This window comes from Protopterus annectens, chromosome 1.part1, assembly GCF_019279795.1.
Source record: "Protopterus annectens isolate FY-2018-M chromosome 1.part1, PAN1.0, whole genome shotgun sequence".
In the NCBI taxonomy this organism is placed as follows: domain Eukaryota; kingdom Metazoa; phylum Chordata; order Ceratodontiformes; family Protopteridae; genus Protopterus; species Protopterus annectens.
The window spans coordinates 1,078,710,939-1,078,733,803 of NC_056726.1; the positions used below are offsets into that span (position 1 = coordinate 1,078,710,939).

The 22,865-nt window shown below is 39.8% G+C and overlaps 1 protein-coding gene across 1 annotated transcript in view; it reads left to right on the plus strand.

Moving 5' to 3' along the window:
- Positions 1-287: 287 nt before the first annotated feature.
- Positions 288-22,865, plus strand: part of LOC122815413 (extracellular calcium-sensing receptor-like) — a 151,259-nt gene continuing 128,681 nt past the window's right edge. The window contains exon 1 of the mRNA XM_044087891.1: positions 288-1,196. Coding sequence (XP_043943826.1) covers positions 288-1,196 — 909 coding nt within the window. The remainder of the gene's footprint in view (positions 1,197-22,865) is intronic.

A 22,865-nucleotide genomic window follows, 5' to 3' on the forward strand; every position in this document is an offset into this window, starting at 1 on the left:
TGCCCTTCTGAGTGATACGGTGCTGCTCCCATCATTTGTACGTACAGTATTAAATGCTGACTTCCATGGTGCAGGGCTGCCCCTTCTGAGTGATACGGTGCTGCTCCCATCATTTGTACGTACAGTATTAAATGCTGACTTCCATGGTGCAGGGCTGCCCCTTCTGAGTGATACGGTGCTGCTCCCATCATTTTTACGTGCAGTATTAAATGCTGACTTCTATGGTGCAGGGCTGCCCCTTTTGAGTGATATGGTGCTGCTCCCATCATTTGTACGTACGGTATTAAATGCTGACGCCCCTTCTGAGTGATACGGTGCTGCTCCCATCATTTGTACGTACAGTATTAAATGCTGACTTCCATGGTGCAGGGCTGCCCCTTCTGAGTGATACGGTGCTGCTCCCATCATTTGTACGTACAGTATTAAATGCTGACTTCCAAGTTGATGGACTTGCACACCTGATGATGCACTTTTCCTGGAAATGGATAGGAATCCTTGCCTCTGATAACGATATTGGATTACAAGGAAGTCAGCAGTTAAAGAAAGAATTACACAACGTTGGCATCTGTGTGGCATTCCATGAAATCCTACCTACAAATATTCCACAGTATAAAGCTCAGCTTCTGGTAGAGACCATTAAAAAATCATCTGCAAGCATTGTCATATTCTATGCTTTTGAATCTCAGGTGGCATCTATTATGAGAGAAGCTTTAAATCAGAATGTTTATGGAAAGGTATGGATAGGAACTATCGGATGGGTAACTAGCGCCTTTTCTTCTGACATAGACATTTGGAAAACCCTGCATGGAACACTTGGCTTTGCAATATACAGTGGTGACATCATTGGATTTAAGGAATACCTCTTCAGCATCCATCCTTTCAAATATCCAAATGATATCTATATGAAATTCTTCTGGGAGGCAGCTTTTGGCTGCAAATGGCTAGCTAATGGCAGTTTATATAGGTCTGCTGATAATGAACAAAGAAACAGACCAACATTTTGCACAGGTACTGAGGCCCTGGAATTACTGGATCCTTCTGTCTATCAGGTCAATGAGTTCCGGTTTACATATTCTATGTACAACGCAGTGTATTCACTGGCTGTTGCCTTAAGTAATCTGCAGTCATGCACAACAGGAAAAGGACCGTTCTTTAATTCAACTTGTACAGAATGGAAGGACTTTGTGCCTTGGCAAGTGAGTTTTCTAGCCCTCTATAACCATTTCATTTGCTTGTTTACCTCTTTTGTTATATGTATTTACAATTGCCAGTAAGCATAGAAAGAGTTCATCATAAAGTTACTAGGTATGCATATGCATTGTATTCCGTGTTCCACTGGCCTGCTGCGATCAGATGGCGTTGTACAAAATGAGGTGTATACTTCATTTTCCTCATCTTCATAGCCCTACCTGGTTACAAGGGATGTCTACTGATTTCCAATAACTCTTGTTATATTTAAGAAATTAATACAGCAATGAAGAGAATAAGGCAGAGGTGGCATTAATATACTTACAGAAAATCTCTGGCAATTTAAAGTATTAGGTACTTTTTCCATGGTGGAAGGAACCAGACCTAATGCAGTTAGCTATTCTTTTGGAAATTATTTATTTAGAGACAGGCCTCCTTGTTTACCTTCTGTGAAAGTCAGCAGCAATTGATCTGCTCTGTTAGTGCTTGTAAATGTTTTATCTCCCAGACTTACACATATCGCGTACTTGGTTATATTAAGACTGATTCCACCATTCACAAGGCAACTGCACTGCTTTCTTCAAAGAAGTCCCTAAACTGGCTATCCTAGAGGTAGCCACATGGAACTCAGTGCAAACATCTTAATAAACACTATAATCCATGTAATATCTCCAGGGTAGAACAGGTTTCACTACGGCCATCCTGAAATGCATCATTTCCTAGGGTTATACGGATGACCTATTACCCAACTGTTGGCTTTGGGAGTCCTCCCAAGAATCAATCCTACAACACTAACTACAAAGTCCAGTTATGCTCCATTTACCATAATTGTAGACATTCAAGTAGATCAGTGCTGCAATATATAGTCTCGGCCTCCAATACCTTTATCTGCTGACCACTCTTCTCCCAGTTGTTGGGTGCAAGGGTTATAGGAGTTATCTGCAGATAGTCCTCCTATCTGCATCATCACTCAGTGCCTCCTATGACCTTCCACCTTCTCAGTCAAATTCAGACAATTGGGGTGGTTGTGCTGTTCTCTGGCATTAGTCTGCTTATTCACTGCTTAGAAAGATCTGAAGATGGCACTGACAGATGCCCTTCTTATACGCTGACATTCAGACATCAGTAATCAGATATTTGTTGACTCAGGATGATGCAAACCTTCTGGAAAGTGAGACAGTTGCAGGCTTCTGCATAGCAGGAAGACCCAAGAATCAGTACTACAACACTGATCTACTCAACAATCTACAGCCTATTCCTGTCTCTCCATGTATCCCATCTGTACTAACCCAGCTTCACACTCAATCATCCTTCTTTTCTTCCGTGTATAGTGAGACAATGAAATCATTTAGGATTTTTGCCTGGTTCCTAACATTCCCAGATTTGCTCTGCTAGTTGCTCAGTATTCTGCCAAAACCTCCTTCATTTCCAAGTGTAGCTGAAAAGTTTAGTTAGGTGCTTGCTTTACCATTTGTCATCTTATTCTGCCGAATGATGATGCAGCATTTTAGTAAACATATTTTGTTTCAGGAGAATATTTAGCAGTTGTGAATGGATAAACTACTCTAGAATTGTTAAGAGGGGAAACACTAATGCTACAGGTCAAAACTTGATAATGTCAGAGGAGATGTCATCTTAATGAAGTTGCAAGATGAAACATTGTTTCCTGGGTGATGGAAAATAGGCTTATTGAAGAGACGCATTGATCAGGATGGAAATGGGGTAGGCCAAGATGCTGGCTGCTAGTTTTAGGTATTCAGTGGGTAAGTTGTCTGTTGTGGTGGTAGTGACTTTTAATTTCCTGAGGCTTTCTTTGATGGCTTTTATTGGAACAAGTTGGAAGGCATTATGAGATGAATGATTAGGAAGGAGTTCTGCACTGGGATTAGCTTTAGAAAGAGAGGTAGGAATATTAAGGAAAAGAGAGATGAAGGTGTAAGCTACATTGAAGTCAAATTCTGTTGAAAAAAATGGATTGAGTTTGAATGTTTTGCCAGGGCAGAGGAGATTCGAAATGGTGGAACAAAATAGCTTCAGAGATTTTGAGTTGTTATTCTGTTGTAAGATGAAGTAGGTCTTTTGTCAGAGTAAGCTTGGACTTTTGTTTGGTTACAATGGAACCAATAATGCTGGTAATTGTACTTTGCTTTTTCTCATTGACCCATTAATTACTTGGTAGGCAGAGTGAGTCAAAGGGCTGGGGGGCTGGGGGGGGGGGCTTTGACTCCAAAATGCAAAATGCAAAATGGCAACGTGGGGCATGGTAGTTCAGATGTCAAAGTCTTACCGAAGTGGAGAGCAGCTTAATTGAGAGGGGGGAGCATTTAAATTCACCAGTTGTAAGATTGAAGAGATGAGACAAAAGAATATGTGTTAAATTTAGAAAGATTCCTGACATATTTGTAAATTGCAAGCTTCATATGTTTGAGTAGTGAATGGAGAGCAAATGTTGAATTGTGGTTACAATGAGACTATGGTAGTATTTATCTGCGAGTAATATTATTGGGTATAGAAGGATCCAGTCTAATGTGGATGAGGAACCTGTGGATGTGTTGAATCTGATGGAAGAATTCACTGAGTAAAGTAACAGATATTTATAATTGGGTGATGACTAGGGAGGGATTTGTTGGGTCAGTTGATGTTCACATCTCTTAAGATGATTGTTTCAAATGGTGTGTTGAAGGATATTGAAGAGAAAATATTTTTTTCAATGTCACAGTTGGAACCATTAATGAGAGAAATACAGATGGCTATATTTTATAGATGGACTTGTCATTTTTTAATTTTAAGGTGGAATACAAGAATTTTGCCTGTGGAGAGGGATAGTATTGTATTTGGATACAGTAAACGTTCAATGCTATTTTGGTAGATAATTTTCATGTAGAATACAAGGATTTGGGCTTTGGAGAAGGATGATATTGCATTTAGATACAATGAAACTTTGAGGATATATATCTCCACCTTTTATGACTGGTCAAGCCATGATATACTACAATGAAATGGTATAATTTCTTAAACGGTTATAGTGTGCTTAAGTCATTTCAAATTTAGTGCTGCTATATCTGGAGAGTTTGTTTCAATCCAAGGGTGCAGGGAGCGGATTTTCTTGCTTATCCTTTGAGCATTGCGAATGAAAAGTTTTACAACACTGGTGTTTATTAATATGTTGCCAGTGGGGATCACAGCTGTTTGGATGGATATTGGTTTGTGGTGAAGGTCTCAGCAGAATGGAAGGGTATAGTAATATGGAGAGAAGATACTTTAACACTTGCATAGATTTTTAGCTGCATAGATGTGCTATAATTTGCAGTGGTGAGTGGATGGTGGAAACAGGGCATTATTAGGTGATGTAGAGCAGTGTAATAGAGATGAAAGTGGGACTGTGCATCAGTGAGAGACTGGGCATTATTCGGTGATGTAGAGCAGTGTAATAAAGATGACAGTGGGACTGTGCATCAGTGAGAGACTGGGCATTATTAGGTGATGTAGAGCAGTGTAATCGAGATGACAGTGGGACTGTGCATCACTGAGAGACTGGGCATTATTAGGTGATGTAGAACAGTGTAATAGAGATGACAGTGGGACTGTGCATCACTGAGAGACTGGGCATTATTAGGTGATGTAGAGCAGTGTAATACAGCTGACAGTGGGACTGTGCATCAGTGAGAGACTGGGCATTATTAGGTGATGTAGAGCAGTGAAATACAGCTGACAGTGGGACTGTGCATCAGTGAGAGACTGGGCATTATTAGGTGATGTAGAGCAGTGTAATACAGATGACAGTGGGACTGTGCATCACTGAGAGACTGGGCATTATTAGGTGATGTAGAGCAGTGTAACAGAGATGACAGTGGGACTCTGTGTCAGTGAGAGACTGGGCATTATTAGGTGATGTAGAGCAGTGTAATAGAGATGACAGTGGGACTGTGCATCAGTGAAAGACTGGGCATTATTAGGTGATGTAGAGCAGTGTAATACAGATGACAGTGGGACTGTGCATTATTGAAAGACTGGGCATTATTAGGTGATGTAGAGCAGTGTAATAGAGATGACAGTGGGACTGTGCATCACTGAAAGACTGGGCATTATTAGGTGATGTAGAGCAGTGTAATACAGATGACAGTGGGACTGTTTATCAGTGAGAGACTGAGCATTATTAGGTGATGTAGAGCAGTGTAATACAGATGACAGTGGGGCTGTGCATCAGTGAGAGATTGGGCATTATTAGGTGATGTAGAGCAGTGTAATACAGATGACAGTGGGACTGTGCATCAGTGAGAGACTGGGCATTATTAGGTGATATAGAGCAGTGTAATAGAGATGACAATGGGACTGTGCATCAGTGAGAGACTGGGCATTATTAGGTGATGTAGAACAGTGTAATAGAGATGACAGTGGGACTGTGCATCAGTGAGAGACTGGGCATTATTAGGTGATGTAGAGCAGTGTAATACAGATGACAGTGGGACTGTGCATCACTGAAAGACTGGGCATTATTAGGTGATGTAGAGCAGTGTAATACAGATGACAGTGGGACTGTGCATCAGTGAGAGACTGGGCATTATTAGGTGATGTAGAGCAGTGTCATAGAGATGACAGTGGGACTGTGTGCATCACTGAGAGACTGGGCATTATTAGGTGATGTAGAGCAGTGTAATAGAGGTGACAGTGGGACTGTGCATCAATGAGAGACTGGGCATTATTAGGTGATGTAGTGCAGTGTAATACAGATGACAGTGGGACTGTGCATCACTGAAAGACTGGGCATTATTAGGTGATGTAGAGCAGTGTAATAGAGATGACAGTGGGACTGTGCATCAGTGAGAGACTGGGCATTATTAGGTGATGTAGAACAGTGTAATACAGATGACAGTGGGACTGTGCATTATTGAAAGACTGGGCATTATTAGGTGATGTAGAGCAGTGTAATACAGATGACAGTGGGACTGTGCATCAGTGAGAGACTGTGCAAGAGTGAATGTATTTTTTGAATGTAAGCATGAAGTATACAGGGTACACTGATAGTTGATAAACAAGGTAAGGATGTAAAAGAAGGAGTAAGGAAAAGAGTCAGGATTATTGTATTAATGTGCAGTGTCATCTAGTAGAAGTGCAAAGTGGTTAATGTGGAGGTGCAGGTGATTAGGCTAATAGCTTAGAAGTTATGATGTGCAACCAGTGATGTGAATGGGAGTGTAAGAAGAGGGACAATGGAACTAATGATTGATAAAAGGCCAAGTGATGTAGTGAATGGAAGGAAGGGATGGTGGTGATGTAGAGGAATTAGGCAGGAGGAAGAGGTTAAGTTTTATAGGAGGGGCTTTATCTGTGCATTGTGACTGGATGGTGTATGAGCAGGACATTGTTTAGGTTAGTTTAGCCGTAGTGTAAGTGGGTGGAAATTGGGTTAAGGTAGGGTAGTGGTTAGGTTAGTTTAACTGTAGTGTAGGTGGGTGTGAATTGGGGTAGAGTAGGGTAGTGCAGCAAAGCAGACTGCAGCAAGACTGAACAAGGTCACTATCTCCAGTCAAGGAGTGAAGGACATCCCACAGAGAAAATAATATATTTGTTTATTTCAAACATTATGGTGGGTATGATCTTCCCAAAACTGAATGGACTTTGTGGCACTCACTATTGTGTGAATTTTAAAATATGTGCAGCTGAGTGATTTATCACATGTTGCATTGCAGATGAGGGGAAAACTTAATGGAAATCTCCATAATGAAGTTCTTAAAAAGGGGGGTTGGTGTATAGTTCAGTAACTGCTATGACCTGCAGAAGTTATATTCCTACAAAGGTTATAATTATCATTCAGCTGCAATCATTTTAATATCTTATATGACGCTTTCTTTCCCTGTAGTCAGATCTTTAAGGTCTAACCATTTCCAGCTGGCTCATGATTTTCCATTGTTGTACTTTTGTTTTGTGTTTGAAGTGCCTGGTAGATGTACTGGGTGTGGAAGGATGGAGCATGTCAGTGTGTTGCCTAGATTGTAGGAAGAATAGGATTGGTTGCGTTTGTTTATATAAACATCCACAACTGCTCAGTGTTTTATAGTTCTACTGTTTCACCTTAACATTATCATGTGTGCACTAGCAAGCAGTAGTAGTTACAGCAGAAGGGCAGTGCTGTAGTATTACCTTCCGATGCATGCGCATTAGCAAGCAGTAGTAGTTACAGCAGAAGGGCAGTGCTGTAGTATTATCTTCCGATGCATGTGCACTAACAAGCAGTAGTAGTTACAGAATAAGGACAGTGCTGTAGTATTACATTCTAATGTATGTGCACTAGCAAGCAGTAGTAATTACAGCAGCAGGTCAGTGCTGTAGTATTACCTTCCGATGCATGTGCACTAGCAAGCAGTAGTTGCTACAGCAGAAGCACAGTGCTGTAGTATTACATTCCAATGCATGTGTACTAGCAAGCAGTAGTAGTTACAGCAGAAGGGCAGTGCTGTAGTATTACCTTCCGATGCATGTGCACTAGCAAGCAGTAGCAGTCACAGCAGAAGGGCAGTGCTGTAGTATTACCTTCCGATGCATGTGCAGTAGCAAGCAGTAGTAGTTACAGCAGAAGGGCATTGCTGTAGTGTTACCTTCTGATGTATGTTCACAAGCAAGCAGTAGTAGTTACAGCAGTAGGGCAGTGCTGTAGTATTACCTTCCAATGCATGTGCACTAGCAAGCAGCAGTAGTTACAGCAGAAGGGCAGTGCTGTAGTGTTACCTTCCGATGCATGTGCACTAGCAAGCAGTAATAGTAACAGCAGAAGGGCAGTGCTGCAGTATTACCTTCCAATGCATGTGCACTAGCAAGCAGTAGTAGTTACAGCAGAAGGGCAGTGCTGTAGTATTACCTTCCGATGCATGTGCACTAGCAAGCAGTAGTAGTTACAGCAGTAGGGCAGTGCTGTAGTATTACCATCCGATGCATGTGCACTAGCAAGCAGTAGTAGTTACAGCAGAAGGGCAGTGCTGTAGTATTACCTTCCGATGCATGTGTACTAGCAAGCAGTAGTAGTTACAGCAGAAGGGCAGTGCTGTAGTATTACCTTCCGATGCATGTGTACTAGCAAGCAGTAGTAGTAACAGCAGAAGGGCAGTGCTGCAGTATTACGTTCCGATGCATGTGCACTAGCAAGCAGCAGTAGTTACAGCAGAAGGGCAGTGCTGTAGTGTTACCTTCCGATGCATGTGTACTAGCAAGCAGTAGTAGTTACAGCAGAAGGGCAGTGCTGTAGTATTACCTTCCGATGCATGTGTACTAGCAAGCAGTAGTAGTAACAGCAGAAGGGCAGTGCTGCAGTATTACGTTCCGATGCATGTGCACTAGCAAGCAGCAGTAGTTACAGCAGAAGGGCAGTGCTGTAGTGTTACCTTCCGATGCATGTGTACTAGCAAGCAGTAGTTATTACAGCAGAAGGGCAGTGCTGTATTATTATCTTCCGATGCATGTGCATTAGCAAGCAGTAGTAGTAACAGCAGAAGGGCAGTGCTGCAGTATTACGTTCCGATGCATGTGCACTAGCAAGCAGTAGTAGTTACAGCAGAAGGGCAGTGCTGTAGTATTACCTTCCGATGCATGTGCATTAGCAAGCAGTAATAGTAACAGCAGAAGGGCAGTGCTGTAGTGTTACCTTCTGATGCATGTGCACTAGCAAGCAGTAGTAGTTACAACAGATGGGCAGTGTTGCAGTATTACCTTTCGAGGTTGCTGTTCAACAAGCATCTGTAAAAGGAGCAGTAAGGTGAAGGAAAAGGTGACATATATTAAACATGGGCATCTAGTTAGGAGATTTTAGGTAAGGAGGAGAGACCACAAAGAGAAAGAAATCAGCAAGGTTTCAAGTGGAAGAAATACAAAATATTAAAGTGCTGTTATATGGACTGGTATGGAGATGATAATTAGAGGAATGAAACAATGGTAACTGACAGGATAGGACAAAATAAAAAGAACTCAGATGGAAGCATGCCAAATAGTGGAGAGAAAGAATATAAACAGACTGAGCAGAAAAACAGAAAATGGTCAGTTACAGATAGGCATGGAATATGCTTATAAGGTTAGTGCAGAAATGCTAAATAGGTTCCTACACTATAAAAATGTAAGAGCAAGGTCCAGTGTGCTAAGTATGTAGAGATTGCAAGGTTAATTAGTCTAGGTGATTAGAGAAAAATAAACACCTTTTAAGGATACCCCTGTGCAAGATGGTATATGTTTGCTGGGACTATCATATATTATGACCTTCTGCACTTTATTAGGCTCATTGGGTGGAGAGACCTAGAAGGGAGAAACCATTTCAATGCCAAGTGTGGGTACACATGAGCTTCAGTCTGTCCATTTTAATTAAAGAAGAGAAGTAGGGATAAAATAGTAATGTAACTAGAATAAGACGACAGAGACAGGTGTTACTTTACCAGTCAGGGAGAGGCAGGAGAGATATAGGAACACTGCTAGAAGAACCATGACTGATACCGGATGAACTTTGGCCTGAAGGAAGAGGAAGTACTTCTGCATGTGTGGTGTTTCAAACAAACATGTTATCAAGCATGTGCAACAACCAAACAGCATGTGTTCCTAGCTACATAACACATTATGAAATCTCTACTGACAACTGGTCGAATTACAAAATTCTAGTCTCAACAAAAAACACGTTAGCTGCATGTTATTTTCTAACTGTGATATAAGTTGCACTGGTTACAAGAGCTTACAGATATTGTTAGCTGAGAAATCAGCACAAAAGAACTACACCAACAAAACTAAATGCACAAGCCATCATGAAATCCAATTAAAATAATGGAGAACACTGGGCCAAACATAGGTTGTGGTCAATAACACAGATTCACAAGTAGCTTATGGCACTAGTACACTAGTATTACACACCCCCTTAAATGTTAATATAACAGTTTCTGCATCGACATGCATTTTCTGAACAGTAAGACGTATGAAACTGTAATGTGGTGTCATTACTGACAGACAATAATCTTCAGCAATTCACCAGGAAATAGAAAAGAATTACAAGAGACAAAGCAATAATATAAGACAGAATAAGGGATGCTGCAAAGCAAACCGAACAATGAGTTTTGCGTTGAGATTTATTTTCTAGATGATAAGAAGTAAGAAACTCAAAAGTTTGGCATCACTGATTGAACATAAACAATGCAGAATCAGGGACATTCTGCAGAATTAATCAGTTGTAAAAATGGTGTGGGAAGAACTTTTAACGGTGTCTTCTTAAAGCTGTATCTGACAATGTCAGGTAATGATTTTTTTACTTCTTAAAGTACTGTAACTGATAAAATTTAGGACAATAATAGAGGACACTGGACTTTCGTAACATGATTGTTTACTACTTAGAATCTTATAGCATTAGTGTAGTTTGACAGCTGCTTGCTACTGCTGTATCATTCTAAATTTTATCAAAGTCATTTTCTGAAAACTTGCATCACAGGAAACTCCAGGGACAAAAACACACTATCTGACTGCAGGGAATAATACTTGAAAAATGATCACAGGGGATCAAAACTTAAAACACTTCTTGCCGCCCTTGTTCAAACACTTAATATTGTTTACCTTCCAACGTGAGCTTAAAATATTTTTATAACTGTCGGATTTTTTGCAAACCTCCCCTGGTTTTGCATCATATTTTTGACATGTCTCTGCTTTTTTATCGCTGGAGATTAGAGTCAGTCAATAATCCCAGACATTCTAGTTTCATAATTATCTTTAAGGAATGCAAGTTAATGCAAAAACATGTTGTTCTATTTTCTTTCTAAGGCCAAAGATTCTGCCTCGCATTTTTACCTTGTCCCTCATAATATTTCTAATTTTCTGGTAAACAACTGAGGTTTGCAGTCAGTCAATCATGACAGGTATTAGAATTTCATGTTTCACATTGTTCAGAAAATGGATGCTGATGCAAAACCTGTTGTTGTATTAACGTTGGGGAGGGAGGCTTTATTAATATGTGTTACCTGCATATCACTGTTGTAAATGGTAAGCTATACCAGCTTATGTTTTTTGACTGCAATTTATGCTTAGTCCAGTATTCAGCATTATTACTATGTTTAAAATGTTGCAACACCAGTGCACAGCTGTCAAATTTTACTACTGTCATAATATTCTAAACAGCACACAAACACACTGTCATGGTCCAGTGTTCACCATTATCACTATGTTTGGAATGCTATAGCAGCAGTTCACAGCTGTCATTCTATACTGCTGTCATAATATTCTAAACAGCACACAAACACACTGTCATGGTCCAGTGTTCACCATTATCACTATGTTTAGTGTTTTCCTCTGCTTTCCTCAGCACTCTTTATTGACCTCTCTAAAGCCTTCGATATGGTTAACCATCAGTTACTTATAAATATACTTAAATCACTTTCATTGGGCCCACAAGCAGTAAAATGGCTCAAGTCCTACCTAGCAAACAGACAACAAGCAGTCCTCTGGGACAATAACTTATCCACTCACCTCCGTATTACCCTTGGTGTCCCTCAAGGCTCTATTTTGGGACCCCTCCTTTTCTCTATCTTCATTAATGATCTAAATGCTAACCTTCCTCAAGCCATCTGCATAGAATATGTAGATGATTCCACATTAATCTGTAGCACTACCTCTTCTGCTGAACTCCAGTCCATCACCCAAAAAGTATTTAACTTAGTAGAAAACTGGTTCCTTCAACACTGTCTCCTCCTAAACCCTAAAAAAGCTAAATTACTATTGTTCACTCCAACACAGAAGTTCTCCCCTATAAACTTCACAGTTATATCCAGTAATGGCACTCTCATAGCACCTGATCTGACCACTAAACTTTTAGGTGTAACAATTGACCACAACCTGGATTTCATTTCACACATTAACTTAACCATTAAATCAGTTAATAGAAAATGAGGTTCCCTGTACAGGATTAACCCTTTCCTTACTCCTTTAGCTAGAACTACCATCGCCCACACTCATCTTATCTCTACCCTCCTATATGCCTCCCCCATTTATACCAATCTATCCAAAAGTAACCTGAACAAACTGTTAACCTCCTATTGTAACATTGCAGGATTTGCCACTGGCTCCCCATATAGAACCCACCATTGTCTAAATCTGAAACAGCTAGGATGGCTGGAACTGCAAAATCAGTTTCTACTTGAGCAAATCACTATCACCCAAAAGATTTTGCACCATCCCATCAATACCCCAATACTCAGCAGCCTTATCACCCCATACAAAAATATCACAACCTTACGCTCAGCTAACAAATTACTAGTATCCAACCATAAAGCCAATAATAAATCAGGTGACTGCCTTTTCTCTAACTCTGTGGGAAAATGTTGGAACAGGCTTCCCAGTGAACTAACATCTCTTTCTTCAACAACACTTTTCAAGAAGCAGCTAAAAACCTTCCTTAAAACTGAATGGCTATGTCCACGCTCTAACCCTGACTAATAACCTCCTTATTTCCATGTCCTTATCACTATCTTTTTCAGGTCTCTGGCCATACCTCTCTCCTGACCCCAGTTAGTTGGGCAACTAGCTTACTGAATGCTATTACTAGCCTAGTCATCCTGGGAAACTATCCCTGAGTAAAAACCCACAAAATATCTCCTCTACCATGTATTTATAAGCTACTGTCTGTCTAGGACTGTAAGGTTTGAAAGCTACCTACCATGTAGATATTTGCTACTTTTTCACTTGGACTGTAGAATGTGAAAGCTACTTAAAATCATGTGTTTTTAGTTAACTCACACAACATGATATTACTTGCTAGCTTTCTCTGTGATTAGTATTAAGCTTTCGACTGTGTGAAATGCTCTTTTTATACCTCTGTAATTACTTTGATTCACTTTTAATAATGTGAACACATCTTGTATTCAGATACTAATGTAAATTGTTTTTGTTAGTATATTGTTAGGTGTACCTTCTTGTAATTCATTAATATTGTCATTGTTATTACGTCAAAATCTACTTAGCTTAATGGAGCTTATCTCCCCAGGCCTCTACTGAAAATGGACATGTATCCAGTTGGACTAGCCCGGTCAACAAATATAAAATAAAAAATAAATAAATGGAATGCTATAGCAGCAGTGCATAGGTGTCAAACTATACCACTCTTGTAATATTTTAAGCAGTAGACAAACACACTATTATGGTCCAGTGTTCACCATTATCACTGTGTTTAGAATGCTATAGCAGCAGTGCACAGCTGTCATTATATACTACTGTTATAATATTCTAAACAGCACACAGATGCACTATCATGGCCCAGTGTTTACCATTATCACTATGTTTAGAATGCTGCAACAGCAATACGCAGCTGTCATTCTATACTGCTGTCATAATATCCTAAACAGCATACAATCACACTATCATGGTCCAGTGTTCACCATTATCACTATGTTTAGAATGCTATAGCAGCAGTGCACAGCTGTCAGACTATACTACTGTCATAATATTTTAAACAGCACACAGACGTACTGTCATGGTAAAGGTTCACCATTAAAACTATGTTTAGAATGCTACGGCAGCATATCACAGCTGTCATTCTATACTACTGTCATAATATTCTAAGCAGCACACAAACACACTATCATGGTCAAGTGTTCGCCATTATCACTATGTTTAGAATGCTATAACAGCAGGGCACAGCTGTCAGACTACACTACTGTCATCATATTCTAAATAGCACACAGACCCACTATCAATAGTCCATTGTTCACCATTATCACTATGTTTAGAATGTTGTAGCAGCAGTGCACAGCTGTCAGACTATACTACTGTCATAATAGTATAAACAGCACGCAGATGCACTGTCATGGTCCAGAGCTCACCATTATCACTATGTTTAGAATGCTACGGCAACAATTCACAGCTGTCATTCTATACTACTGTCATAATATTCTAAACAGCACACAGACACACTGTCATGGTCCAATGTTCACCATTATCACTATGTTTAGAATGCAATGGCAGCAATACACAGCTGGCATTCTATATTATTGTCATCATATTTTAAACAACAAACAAACGCACTATCAATGGTTCAGTGTTCACCATTTTCACTATGTTTAAAATGCTATAGAAGCAGTGCACAGCTGTCAGACTATACTACTGTCATCATATTCTAAACAGCACACAGGCGCACTACCAATGGTCCAGTGTTCACCATTATCACTATGTTTAGAATGCTATAGCAGCAGTGCACAGCTGTCAGACTATACTTCTGTCATCATATTCTAAACAAAACACAGACGCACTATCTATTGCCCACTGTTCACCATTATCACTATGTTTGGAATGCTATAGCAGCAGTTCACAGCTGTCATTCTATACTGCTGTCATAATATTCTAAACAGCACAAAAACACACTATCATGGTCCAGTTTTCACGATTATCACTAGGTTTACAATGCTATAGCAGCAGCGCACAAGTGTCAGACTATACTACTGTCATCATATTCTGAACAGCACACAGACACACTTTCAATGGTCCTGTATTCACCATTGTCACTATCTCTGGAATGCTATAGCAACAGTACACAGCTGCCAGACTACACTACTGTCATCATATTCTAAACAGCACACAGATGCACTATCAATTGTCCAGTGTTCACCATTATCACTATGTTTAGAATGCCATAGCAGCAGAGCACAGCTTTTAGTCTATACTACTGTCATCATATTCTAAAAAGCACACAGACGCACTGTCATGGTCCAGTGTTCACCATTATCACTATGTTTAGAATGCTATTGCAGCAATTTACAGCTGTCATTCTATACTACTGTCATAATATTCAAAACAGCACAGAAACACACTATCAGTGGTCCAGTGTTCACCATTATCACTATGTTTAGAATGCTATAGCAGCAGTGCACAGCTGTCAGACTATACTATTGCCATCATATTCTAAACAGCACACATACGCACTATCAATGGTCTAGTGTTCACCATTATCACTATGTTTATAATGCTATAGCAGCAGTGCACAACTGCCAGATTATACTACTGTCATCATATTCTAAACTGCACACAGACGCACTATCAATGGTCCATTGTTGATCATTATCACTATGTTTAGAATGCTATGGCAGCAATACACAGCTGTCATTCTAAACTACTGTCATAATATTCTAAGCAGCACACAAACACAGCATCAAGGTCCAGTGTTCACCATTATTACTATGTTTAGAATGCTATAGCAGCAGTGTACAGCTGTCAGACTATACTATTGTCATCATATTCTAAACAGCACACAGATGCACTGTCAATGCTCCAGTGTTCACCATTATCACTATGTTTAGAATGCCATAGCAGCAGTGCACAGATGTGAGACTATACTACTGTCATAATATTCTAAACAGCACACAGGCACACTATAAATGGTCCAGTGTTCACCATTGTCACTATGTTTAGAATGCTATAGCAGCGGTACACTTTCATATGTCATCATATTTTAAACAGCACACAGATGCACTATCAATGGTCCAGTGTTCACCATTATCATTATATTTAGAGTGCTATAGAAGAAGTGTGCAGCTGTCATTCTATATTACTGTCATAATATTCTAAACAGCACACAGATGTGGTGGTGCAGCAGTTAATGCTGTCGCCTCACAGCAAGAGGTTCTCTGGTTCGATTCTCGGCTGGGGTGCCTTCTGTGTGGAGTTTGCATGTTCTCCCTGCCTTCGCGTGGGTTTCCTCTGGGCACTCTGGTTTCCTCCCACATTCTAAAGACATGCTTTGGGAGCATTTCTCCCTGGGCCTCCACTGAAAACAGGATCTGTGGAACCTAGTTGGACTTTCCCGGTCAACAAATGCTAAATAAAAAAAAAAAATTATATTTAGAGTGCTATAGAAGAAGTGTGCAGCTGTCATTCTATACTACTGTCATAATATTCTAAACAGCACACAGATGCCCTGTCATGGTCCAGTGTTCACCATTATCACTATGTTTAGAATGCTATGGCAGCAATTCACAGCTGTCATTCTATACTACTGTCATAATATTCTAAACAGCACACAGACGCACTGTCATGGCCCAGTGTTCACCATTATTACTATGTTAGGAAAGCTATAGCAACAGTGCACAGCTGTCGTTATATACTACTGCCATAATATTCTAAACAGCACACAGACACACTGTCATGGCCCAGTGTTCACTATTATCACTATGTTTAAAATGCTGCAACAGCAATACGCAGCGGTCATTCTATACTGCTGTCATAATATTCTAAGCAGCACACAAGCACACTATCATGGTCCAGTGTTCAACATTATCACTATGTTTAGAATGCTATAGCAGCAGTGCACAGCTGTCAGACTATACTACTGTCATCATATTCTAAACAGCACACATACACACTTTCATGGTTCAGTGTTCACCATTATCACTATGTTTAGAATGCTATAGCAGTAGTGCACAGTTGTCATTCTATATTGCTGTCATAATATTCTAAACAGCACAAAAACACACTATCATGGTCCAGTTTTCACCATTATCACTAGGTTTACAATGCTATAGCAGCAGCGCACAAGTGTCAGACTATACTACTGTCATCATATTCTGAACAGCACACAGACACACTTTCAATGGTCCTGTATTCACCATTATCACTATCTCTGGAATGCTATAGCAACAGTACACAGCTGCCAGACTACACTACTGTCATCATATTCTAAACAGCACACAGATGCACTATCAATTGTCCAGTGTTCACCATTATCACTATGTTTAGAATGCTATAGCAGCAGAGCACAGCCTTTAGACTATACTACTGTCATCATATTCTAAAAAGCACACAGACGCACTGTCATGGTCCAGTGTTCACCATTATCAATATGTTTAGAATGCTATAGCAGCAGTGCACAGCTGTCAGACTATACTATTGCCATCATATTTTAAACAGCACACATACGCACTATCAATGGTCTAGTGTTCACCATTATCACTATGTTTAGAATGCTATAGCAGCAGTGCACAACTGCCAGATTATACTACTGTCATCATATTCTAAACAGCACACATACGCACTATCAATGGTCTAGTGTTCACCATTATCACTATGTTTAGAATGCTATAGCAGCAGTGCACAACTGTCAGACTACACTACTGTCATAATATTCTAAACAGCACACAGATGCACTATCAATGGTACAGTGTTCACCATTATCATTATATTTAGAGTGCTATAGAAGAAGTGTGCAGCTGTCATTCTATACTACTGTCATAATATTCTAAACAGCACACAGATGCGGCAGCGCAGTGGTACAGCAGTTAATGCTGTTGCCTCACAGCAAGAGTTTCTCCGGTTCGATTCTCGGCTGGGGTGCCTTCTGTGTGGAGTTTGCATGTTCTCCCTGTGTTCGCGTGGGATTCCTCCGGGCACTCCGGTTTCCTCCCACATTCTAAAGACATGCTTCTGGAGCATTTCTCCCCAGGCCTCTGCTGAAAACAGGATCTGTGGAATCTAGTTGGACTTTCCCGGTCAACAAATGCTAAAAAAAAAAAAAAAAATTATATTTAGAGTGCTATAGAAGAAGTGTGCAGCTGTCATTCTATACTACTGTCATAATATTCTAAACAGCACACAGATGCCCTGTCATGGTCCAGTGTTCAAAATTATTACTATGTTTAGAATGCTACGGCAGCAATTCACAGCTGTCATTCTATACTACTGTCATAATATTCTAAACAGCACACAGATGCACTGTTGTTGTCCAGTTTTCACCATTATCACTATGTTTAGAATGCTTCAGCAGCAATACTCAGTTGTCATTCTTTACTATTGTCATCATATTCAAAACAGCACACAGACGCACTATCATGGTCCAGTGTTTACCATTATTACTATGTTTGGAAAGATATAGCAACAGTGCACAGCTGTCATTATATACTACTGCCATAATATTCTAAACAGCACACAGACACACTGTCATGGCCCAGTGTTCACTATTATCACTATGTTTAGAATGCTGCAACAGCAATACGCAGCTGTCATTCTATACTGCTGTCATAATATTCTAAGCAGCACACAAACACACTATCATGGTCCAGTGTTCAACATTATCACTATGTTTAGAATTCTATAGCAGCAGTGCACAGCTGTCAGACTATACTACTGTCATCATATTCTAAACAGCACACAAACACACTTTCATGGTCCAGTGTTCACCATTATCACTATATTTAGAATGCTATAGCAGCAGTACACAGCTGTCAGACTATACTACTGTCATCGTATTTTAAACAGCACACAGACGCACTGTCATGGTTCAGTGTTCACCATTATCATTATGATTAAAATGCTATAGCAGCAGTACACAGCTGTTAGACCACACTAATGTCATCATATTCTAAACAGCACACGGATGCACTATCAATGGTCCTGTGTTCACCATTATCACTATGTTTAGAATGCTATAGAAGCAGTGCGCAGCTGTCATTCTATACTACTGTCATAATATTCTGAACAGCACACAGACACACTGTCATGGTCCAGTGTTCACCATTATCACTATGTTTAGAATGCTATAGCAGCAGTGCACAGCTGGGAGACTATACTATTGTCATTGTATTCTAAACAGCACACAAACACTATCAATGTCCAGTGTTCACCATTATCACTATGTTTAGAATGCTATAGCAGCAGTGCACAGCTGTCAGACTATACTACTGTCATAATACTCTAAACAACACACAGATGCACTATCATGGTCCAGTGTTCACCATTAGTGCCCAACATAATATTTGTGCTGATTACATATCTGACACACAAAGTTCATGGGTTATAAACAGTACAGGTTCTATATGCTTTTAAAATGACTGCAACATATGAAACATGGAAACAGTTTTACAGTTTTCTGTACCTGGAGTGTGAAGATGAAGCTACTTTTCCAGAGGATGAGAGAAGTTAGTGTGCAGGATGGAATGTAGAATGTTGTGTGTAGTTGCTGAGAACAGTAGTAATCGGAGCACTGCCTTCTAAGTGGATGAGGTGTACTCCTCATCCAGCCCACGTCAACTGTGAACTGAAGAACTTTCCATTGACAGAAGAAAACTTATTTACTTCAGACTTTAAGATGGGTGTGATCTGTAACTTCCTAAACTTCAATTGGCTTTTAGCCACTCGCTCTTGTGTGAATTTATTTTAAAATGGGTGTAAGATTAAGTGATGGCTGATTTCAACAAGAAGGGAAATGTAGTGAGACTGCATGATCACTTCTTAGAGAGAATATACATAAGCAATGTATACATGTGAGGAATATAACCCCGATTTTAAGTTATTCCATATTCGGACTTGGCAGTGGTGACTCATGTAATGGTTATCTCATGCTGTAATGCTCTCTCCCATGGACAGTGGCCTATTCATTTGCTGCATGCACCGAGTTCACAAGCTAGACTCTGACATCTTTCAGTCCAGCTAGTTTTTTTTCCAGTCTTGGTGAAATCTGCACTGGATCTTTGTTGAGCTGTGTCTTTAAAATCTTGACCCCTCCTGTTATGATGTCTTTTGCTACATAATTCCTGCTTATTTTAAAAAGCTTCTGAGACCCTGTGTCTGAGCTACACATATCAGGTCATTGTGAGATGGGTTTCTGGCAGTTCCATGGTTCACACCGGTGACATCTGGTGGGAAAGCCTTTGCTTAATTTTGCCCTGTCCTTTTGAACCACCTACCTTTCCTGATATGGGGGGAATGATTTCAAGTACTGTTTAAGCGCTGTTTGAATTTACATATTTATGTCTGCCTGGATCCTATTAGCACCACTTCACTGCCTTCTGTTTCTCCCATTTTAAATTATTCTGTTTTAAAGATTTCTAGTTGTATTAGCTTGGATCTTCTGGTTTATGAAAAAATGCATAGGACTGATGCATTCAAATACTTTTTTATTTATTTATTATTTATTTATTTTACATTTGTTGACTGAGTTTGTCCAACTGAGCTAAGTAGCCCTTTTTCAGAGGAGGCCTGGGGAGAAAAGCTCCACATGTTCTATAGATTATCATTTACAAAAATAAGTAAACAATCAACAACTGGTTTACACAAAATATTCAAAGCAACATATACACGAAAAACAAGGATTTACTACAGTAAACTAATCATTATGTCTGTCAAATTTAGAATCTTATATCATTCAGGACTAACAATATTTTTGTCACCAGGTGTAAAATCTTGCATTATGCAGATAAGAATGTATGTAATGTGCCTAGGACAGAGAACTTAATGTGAGACAAGGTCTAGAATGTTAAAGAAAGTTATGTAAGTTAGGAGCAGATAGAGATGTGCAGTTAGGGTTGATATTCTCTTTAAGTGAGATGGGTACAGAGGCAGGTCCATTGGCTTAACAGGTATTCTTTAGGGGCTAGCTTGAATTGACTAAGGTGCTTGAGTGACCTGATCTCTAGTGGGAGTTTGTTCTATGCCTTGGAAGGCTTATAGCTATAGAGAATATATCCTTTCTTAGTTTTAAATTTGTGGATTTGTAGCAGATCTAGATTAGAGCTCCGGAGGGATCAAGCAGGTGAATAGTGGGAGATGACAGATGATAGGTAAGACAGTAAGAAGTCTGACAAAGGATAGAGCGGATGATTTGGAGTTGAGGGAAAAGAAGATGGTGAGGTAGTTCAGGCCAGTTAAGGTGTTTGTGTGGGAGACAGTCGTGTGACTTGTAAGTTTAATGGGCTGCTAATTTGACTATCTTGTTGTAGATAGATTCAGGTTTGCCAAGGAGTGTGGAGTTGAGGCAAGTAAGAATTTGAAAGCCATATAATAAACTGGGTAGGAGGTAGGCATAAGACAGAGTTACTTTAGCTTCCCTGGTGAGAAACCTTTTGTTATGGTAGAAGAGCCCTAGTTTCTGATGAGTTTTTTTGATACAGTTGTTAATGTGTGGATCAAATTTAAGTTGGTCGTCAATGATGACACCAAGGAGTTTAGTGCTAGTTTTCACTTCGATGTGTATGTTATTGAGGGACAGGATTGTGAAAGTGGATTTAATGTGGTTGTACTCTTTAGGAAGAAAAAACAGGAACTTAGTTTATCAGAGAGCCTGTTTCCTACTGAGTTAAAGGAAGTTTGTGTTGTAGAGATGAGTTTGGAGGGACAGTTAGCAATAGTGATGACAGTAGAGTCATCAACGTATTGGACCAGGGATGACTGAGGACAGGAAGAAATAATAAGATTAGTGAAGATGTTGAAAAGTAGTGGACCAATAATGGAACCCTGAGGAACATTCATTTTAACTGGGAGAGGAGGGGAGAGTGCAGATTGGCATTTCAGTGTCTGAGATCTGTTAGTGAGGTAGCTGGAAAACCATGCAACAGTACCAGGGGAGAAGTTAAGGTTGGTTAGTTTGTGCAGAAGGAGAGGGTGATAAATGGTGTCAAAAGCTTTAGAGAGATCTAAGAATAGGCAGGAGACAAGTTTGTTGTTATCTCTGGCAAGGGTTATGGTATTAAGGAATGATAGTAGGGCAGTAGTTGTACTACTACTTATTGTACTTGTAGTAGTTGTACTACTTATGCTATACTAAAGCCATGTTGAGTAGGTGTGAGCAGATTTTCGGAGAGTAGGTAGTGCATAACTTGTTTATGTATGCATTTTTCTAGAACTTTAGAGAGAGGAGAGAGGATGGGAATTGTTCTAAAATTAGTGATATCTGAGGAGTTACCTCTTTTATGTATTGGTAGAGTGAAGAATTGTTTCCATATGGAAGGGACTTTGGATTCTGAAATGGAGCGGTTGATTAAGATAGATACAGGGAGAGCAAGAGTCAGCAGCTAACTGAAGGAAGAGGGAAGGAATTTTGTCGGTAGAAGCTGAGCAAGGTTTGGGTTTAGAGAGTAGGGATTTGATGCAGCTAGTGGGTACAGGTTTGAGGGAAAAATAATTTGATGAGAGTATAGTGGGATTTGATAGATAGTGGTTTGAAATATTATTAAAGGTATATGAACTGGCACTGGGGTTATATAGTTTGGATATAGAGTCAATGAAATATGTGTTGAAGGTGGAGGCATTATCTTAGGGAGTCTTATCAGGACAAGGATTGGGGGAGCAGGGACTGCCAGGATGTAGTATGTGGTCTAATGAGTTCCAAACTTTTGGGGGGTTAGATTTTAAGGCTGAGGGTGGATTATAGTAGAAGTCTCTTTTATCTTTATTAATCCATTTTTTGGTCTAATTTCTAAGTTCTTTGTATTTTAGCATGTATGCAGGGAGCTTTGTTTGTGTCCATGTTTTTTATGCTGTGTCTCTATTTTTAATTAGGATGCAGGTGGAATTTGATAGCCATGGAGATATATTAGATTTAATATGGACTATGTGAAGTGAGTCACGAATACAGAGAAAGGTGGGGTTGAAAGACAGGACAGCATTGTCAAGGGGGTGTGGGGTAAGGAAATTCCAGTTAACTTTAGAGAGAAGAGATTTAAAGGTGTCTGGGTGGAAGTTAGTAAGCGTGCAACATGTGATAAATGTATGCTGTTTAGTAAAGTGAGGGATATAGCTAAGTAGTTTTATTGGGGAGTGGTAACTTAGTGTATTGGGAAGGGTTTCAGGATTGTGATATTTAGAGGGATGAGAGATTAGAATCCAGTCGATAAGGGTGCTGTGTGTATGAGAGTTGTTGGTATGGGTGGCATCAGTGATAAGTTGTGTAATGCCGTACAAGTTCATGTGTAAGG